This window comes from Belonocnema kinseyi, chromosome 5, assembly GCF_010883055.1.
Source record: "Belonocnema kinseyi isolate 2016_QV_RU_SX_M_011 chromosome 5, B_treatae_v1, whole genome shotgun sequence".
In the NCBI taxonomy this organism is placed as follows: Eukaryota; Metazoa; Arthropoda; class Insecta; order Hymenoptera; family Cynipidae; genus Belonocnema; species Belonocnema kinseyi.
This window is the reverse complement of record NC_046661.1, coordinates 41,876,890-41,883,334: the sequence shown is the minus strand read 5'-3', so window position 1 is coordinate 41,883,334 and position 6,445 is coordinate 41,876,890. Positions and strand designations below refer to the sequence as shown.

The following is a 6,445-nucleotide window of genomic DNA, read 5'->3' as shown; positions in this document are numbered from 1 at the left end:
CGAACACATCAAAATAACGGGTTTTTGACCCTTTTAGGTTAGAATATCTCGAAAACTGAGGGTGATGGAATTTTTCTGAGGTCAGATTCGGATTCAGCGCACCAAAAACCTTCGGGTATAGTAGGTCTGGTCTCTGGTTCTGAGAATTGTTGGCCTGTGTTATCTATTGTAAACTGTAAGACCAAAGAATAAGTCCCAATCAATAGAGCTCAAAACCGGAAGTACTAAGAATAAGGAAAAAAATCATAAGGCCAAAAATTGAAGGCCTAAAATCACAAAGCCCAAATAAGACGGCCGGACAATCATCTGAAAGAATAAGAGCTTAAATCAAGGTCTTCGAAATCCTAAAAATTAAATACTTGCAAGCAAATTATTCAAAACAAAAGTGGAAAATTTTTTTTAAAGTCGAAAAATAGAATAAATTTTGAGCATTCCGATCGTGTCTTTCGGGACAACTTGTACGTACGTGATACAATGTTCGGCGCATCGAGAGTCGAGAGTTGAATAAGTTAAAGAAAGGCTAGCAAATGTGGTAGAAATTCTCGAACTCTGCATGCAGGTGTGGATGCGGTCGAATGAGAAATCAGATTAGTCACACGACTAGTACAACTCGAGATTAATCCTAGAACCGGAGGCGCTCTATTAGTCAGCCTTCTCTCTGAACATGTGCTGTAAGCGCTCTTGAGTCGGCCAATCACGAGCCTAGGTGAAAATTGAAAAAGAAAATATCGGTTGCGCGATAGTTTCCCGTTCAGCAGTTGTAAAAGAGCTTTCATGAAGTGACCCAAGTAGTAAACCCGATTTACTATCAGCCATGGCCCCTTTGAGGTACCGAAACCCATCTAGTTATGAAATAAATTTTTTATGGAATATGTATTTAAAATTAATATTTATCTCACAACATTTTTATAATTGCAAGAGAAAGCATGACTGGTAAGTTTAGAAATAAAATAATGAAATTTGCAATTTGAATTTGGCGCTAAGATTTAGATGATGTGTGTCGTCATAAGGAGGTAAAATAACATTTGAAATAATAAAACTAAAATAGTTTTGTTGAAAAAAAAAAAAACATGGATAAGAGCAATTTTTGTTATTTACACCAAACTCTACTGCGCTTACTGTTTTAAATTTGAAGAGATGAAAGTAAAAATTAAACAATTTAAATTGAAATGTTGATATGTTCAAATTTTTACTATTTAAAATTGGAAGTCTTGGGGATAAATAACTTTCATTCCAATGCTTTTTACTCAATTATATTATAGATGATATTAAAAAAATAAAGCATTCCAAATGTCGATTCAAAACACATTATAAATTTGTTCCATAGCAACAACAACAGTGTTACATAAGATTTTTACAACTGAGTTAAGCAATTGCCCCAGAACCATGAGTTGGTACTATTCTGCAACAGTTATAATGGACCTGTTGCAGTACGACAATGCCATAGACGTCCCTCAACTTTGATTCCAATTGAGTTATGTAACTATGCCATAACAGTGTTACGTCCACGTTATAGACTATAATAATTCAAGAACTATGATTTTAAGTTGTTTTGCAAAAATTGTTATCTAATGGTTACATAAACATAGTGTTAATAACATTCTGTTACATTCGTTACAATATTATGTTCTGTGTTCTTTCTATAAAAGAGTTATATAGAAATTACGTTTTAGAACTGTTATAAAATTTTTAGTTTTCTGCGATGAAGATAACTATCTGTTGATAACCTGTTCTAGAACATGTGGCTTTATGTTCACTAACAGTTACGGAACTCTTTTACACTCTTGTTTGTTGGGGAGAAATTCTGGTCATTCCCAGTGATTTTATTTTAATTTTGTGTTAGACTTGAAATTTTTTTTTTTCGTTACAGAGAGGATGATGCAGATATATCGAAGTATCCATCAATGGATTCATTGTCTCTTGGTGATTTTCTCTATGCTGCAGAACCACCAGAAGATTCAGTACCTCCGACGTCGAGTTTCTGCTCCAGGTTATTATACGAAGCCAGTAAATTGAAATCAACTGAGGCTTCGAATTTTAATCAGTTTGCGCCCGTGAGAGCCTGGTTGGATAATTTGTCTGTGGAGACGGACACAGAATGTGGAGTGACACTTCAGAGCAAAGTTCTGCCGAAGAGAAAACTTCAAGATTCCAAAAATGAGGATTTGCAAACGAGGGATTTGAAAATAATGACTGCTTCTGCAACCACTGCTGCGACGAAATTATTGATGAGAGCTGAGCGATTCGATCAACACTATCAAAATGTCTTTGAGTGAGTTTCGATCAAAAATCAAAATTTCAATAATTAATTCATTTTTTATAATTTTACAAAAAACTCAACATTATTTTTCTTAAATATAGGTTATTAAAAAATTCGATTAGAAGCTAGGATCTCATAATTTAATCAAGTGTACTTTATGTTTGGTCTTCCGACCCAAACTGACATCATTGTTTGAATTTCTAGTGAAATTAAATTTTGGGAAAAATAAATTTTTATTCATTCATTTATTGTATATTAAGTGCAAAAATCGGATTCAGATATCCCTCCATGTATTATTTAAACTTCGAATATGAAAGTGTTCAATGGTTATATTATAGTAATTAAAAATTTTTCTGAATAGCCTTTAGTTTAATAATTATTTCTCGAAAATATTTTTCTGTGAATCAATAGCTACTTTGTTTGTTTTTGTAAATAATTAAACATGGGTAGTGATAATAATATATAAAAAAATTATTTTTAAAGGAAAATAGCGCATTTGGCGAGTGGCAGGTCAGAAATGGAACTTTTGCAATCGATAGAAGAAGATGCATTTTCTATACTTTCTGATTTTGGAGCCCCACCACCTCGTAGAATTCATCAAGGAAGCCTTAGAAGTATCATTGCTCAATTGGAGAATTTGAAAAGTGTAGTCGATGGCGCTTTGAATACGAGATTGGACTTTTATGTTGAAGTAAGTAGTTCAACAAATTTTTGAAGTTCTTATGTCTCAATTTATTATTTATTTTAATTTATTATTCTTATTTAATTATTTAATATGCTCAATCTAAGAAAATGTATTAGTTGTAAAAAATTCCAACAATATCATTTTTATTCTGAATTATTCCATTTTGATTTATTTAGTTTTGTCAGCTTGAATTTGAAAATCTTTGGAAATCTAAAAAATGATCAGATATTGTTTTCTAAACCTTAAAATGTCGTTCTGAAAATGCCTGGCATTTGGAATTTTTATTATTAATTCAGGATGACGCTACTAAACCGGGAAACTCCGGGGAATTACCGAGTTTTTTTGCTACGAGGGTTCACGAGTCCACTTCAAAATTACATAATTATATAAGACCGTTGTATTTATAACATTGATAAGCTTTTAAACATTTAATTGTAATGTTAAAATATCCAATTTGAAGCACTTTCAAATATTTCTAATACCTCAAAAACTGTTCGATTTGAGGGCATGTACAACAAGGGTCACGTGATACGATTCCTATCTTGCCGACATTTTTTTGTCAACCTCCTGTCTACGTAAAATGAGATATCAAGTTGAAATTTTAGTTAAATAAAAGGCACGAAAGAAGGTAAATATACTCTAAAATTAAAAAAATATAACCTTTTTTTTTGCTAAATATATATATAATTATAAAAGTTAAGGGCTCCTGTTGGACATGCCCTTCAGAATTGAGAACATAACTGAATTGAACTTAAAATTATGCAATTTTAAAGGAGAAGCTCCTTAAATAAATACTTTCAAATATAAAATATTGAATGAAAACAGAATAATTAAAAATCGAAAGCGATCAAGTTGAAAAATCTAAAATTTAATAGAACAATATTGGTGCAAATTCAAGCCTTTAGAATTGATCAGTTTTCAATTAAAAGATGTTTCAGAATGTGGGATCAAGCATTATTAATTCTGTAAGACTTGTTATTTGAATTCTTCTAAAATAAAATACTTAGGAAATAAAATTTTTTAATTCAAACTTTAAGACTTCAGAACTAGAGAATTTCACATTTGAAATATTTAGAATTAAAAATTGAAAATTACACTTCAGACAATTTCAAATTAATAGAGCTTGAAATTGAAGATTTTGAATTGCATCCTTCAAAATCGAGTTCAAGATATTCTATAATTCTATTACAGATTAAACCTGTAGTAGTTGAATAATCTTAAATTGTAAACGTTCGAAAATGAACAATTTCAATCTTGAAGGATTATTTAATCTTGAAGAAAAGAACGTGAGTCAGTACCAAAATCGTGGTACCAAAAATACCTACATGAGATCCCTCCCAGGAGGCAACAAAATTAAGGATGTCCTAGAGATCTTCTGAGGACATCCTTAAGATATCTTTTGGAACATGTGTTTTGCACATCTTAGGTATGTTCTGAAGACGTTTATGCCAGTACGGTAGATGTCTCGAGAACGTTCTATGCCTATAAGACGTCTTTAGGACAGTAGACCTCTTTAGGGCAGTAGACGTCTTAGAGACGTTGATTGGACTGACATTGGACGTCCAAGGAACGTCCTAATGACGCTCTTGGGATGTTTATGATTTTGTGCCTACTGGTCTCATAGGAGCTGGATATTGCGGGATAACTTGGCGAGTATTTCGATATACCTGGGATATTCGCCCTAAGAGAATATCCTGTGAATATCACTAGGATGTATGTAGGGTTTCCCTTGAATATCTCTGCAAATAAATTGGATATTCGGCAAAATATCATATTGCTTTAAGCCTCACAGCAAATATGATATTTTGCAGAATAAATATGTTAGAGATGTCTCAAAATAGAAAATATTTAATGTGGGTCGTCTGAATATCTTAAAAACCTCACAAAATCATGCTAGGATATCTCGGCACATCCCAGAACATCCTGCTCCTGTGGGGAATCTCATGTAGAACTTTTAAATATCGGAAAAACACCCCAGGATATCCTTAGGATATTTCGGGACACAAATGGGATATCTCGCAGGTTTCTATTGCTATGAGGGATAACTGAAAAATTGCAAAAGTATATTTGGTACTTCTAAATTTCCCAAAAACATACCAGGATATCCTATGGATACCCCAGGGATATCGAAATTTCTGCCTTGAAGGGATGTTCCTCCTGTGAAGGTATTAGAGTTTGATTTCGGATTCATCAGTATTTTTGAATCTATTATTATATGCAAATTCTTGTTATTTGCAGAAAGTAGTCCGAGGTCTCGAAGAAGCTCCGACAGAAGGTGGAAGTGTAGCCCGAGGAGCTTTAGCAGCTTTAACAGCTCTGGGAATGTCCGGACCTAGAGCTGGAAGCAGCATAGCTCGTTCTTATGGAGTCAGATCTCTTCTAACTTCCCTAATTTCTGCGGGTCGTCTCTCTAGCGATCTGAGATCAGCTACTCTGCGAGCCTTAGCCAGCGTCTGTTGCTGTTCTGAAGCCATAGAAAAATTCGCACTTGACGATGGTCCCGAAATTTTATTAGATCTTCTCGCAACAGAATCACGTCCGGAGACTGAAAAAATGGAAGCTGCTGCTTTGGTTGTCCAAATTACTGCGCCATGGACGAATACCTTGGGGCTTCCACATCTTGAACGTTTTGCTGATACTCTCGTGGAAGCTTTGACAAAACTGGCCGAAGAAACTACCTGTGGACAAACTCTTTTATTAGCAGCTGCAGCTCTTAACCATCTTTCGAAATCTAGGAAATGTGTGAGAGCGATTTTGAGGAAGGATTCCATTAGGAAACTTCTAGAGTGCGTTAAAAAGGCTCCAGGAGGAAATGTCTGGCTTATGGAACAGGTAAATGAGAATTTAGTTGGTTTACTACTTATGTTTACTGATTAATTAAGATGGTCCAAAAAGGCTTAATTTTTGTTTTCAAAATGTTAAAAGGGTCAAAAGTATCAAAATAACCTCTAACTTTTGACAGAATTAAAAAAAAAACTTGCTGCTAAGAGACAAAAATCTACCCAAGCATTTTTATGTTGCCCCCCCCCCCCATCTACTTGTATTGGGTATTCTAATATTAGGCATGGACGTAGGAAACAAGGGACTAGGCATGTCATTGCGGGGGTGATACAATGGGGGGGGGGGAAGGTCCGCCATCTTTTGATGTCCCGCAACAATCATGGCAGCGCCCACATGTTTATTTTCATGCAGTTTGTCGGCCAAAATGCTCGTGCACATAATCAAATGGCACATCGTAAGATGGCGGCTCTCCCCACTCATGGAATTCTCCCCCCTCCCGTGGATTCAACCCCGTTCGCCCAAGTTAGGATGGCATGCCTAGTCCCGTGTTTCCTATGTCCATGTAGAATACTCAATTGTGTCGAGAAAATGCCCCACAAAATTCGAAATAGCAGTTTTATGTAGGATTCATGCTAAAGACGGTATTTTGATTCTGTTTCTCCGCAACATGAAATATGTTTATTCGATTTAGTATTTTTAATAAAATTAAATATTTACAC

The 6,445-nt window shown here is 34.5% G+C and overlaps 1 protein-coding gene across 3 annotated transcripts in view; it reads left to right on the top strand.

Moving 5' to 3' along the window:
* LOC117173197 (protein inscuteable homolog) overlaps window positions 1-6,445 on the top strand; it is a 17,515-nt gene that overhangs the window by 9,786 nt on the left and 1,284 nt on the right. For all 3 annotated transcript variants that reach the window (XM_033361624.1, XM_033361623.1, XM_033361625.1), the window contains exons 4-6: window positions 1,871-2,272; window positions 2,744-2,951; window positions 5,184-5,777. In XM_033361624.1, coding sequence (XP_033217515.1) covers window positions 1,871-2,272; window positions 2,744-2,951; window positions 5,184-5,777 — 1,204 coding nt within the window. The remainder of the gene's footprint in view (window positions 1-1,870; window positions 2,273-2,743; window positions 2,952-5,183; window positions 5,778-6,445) is intronic.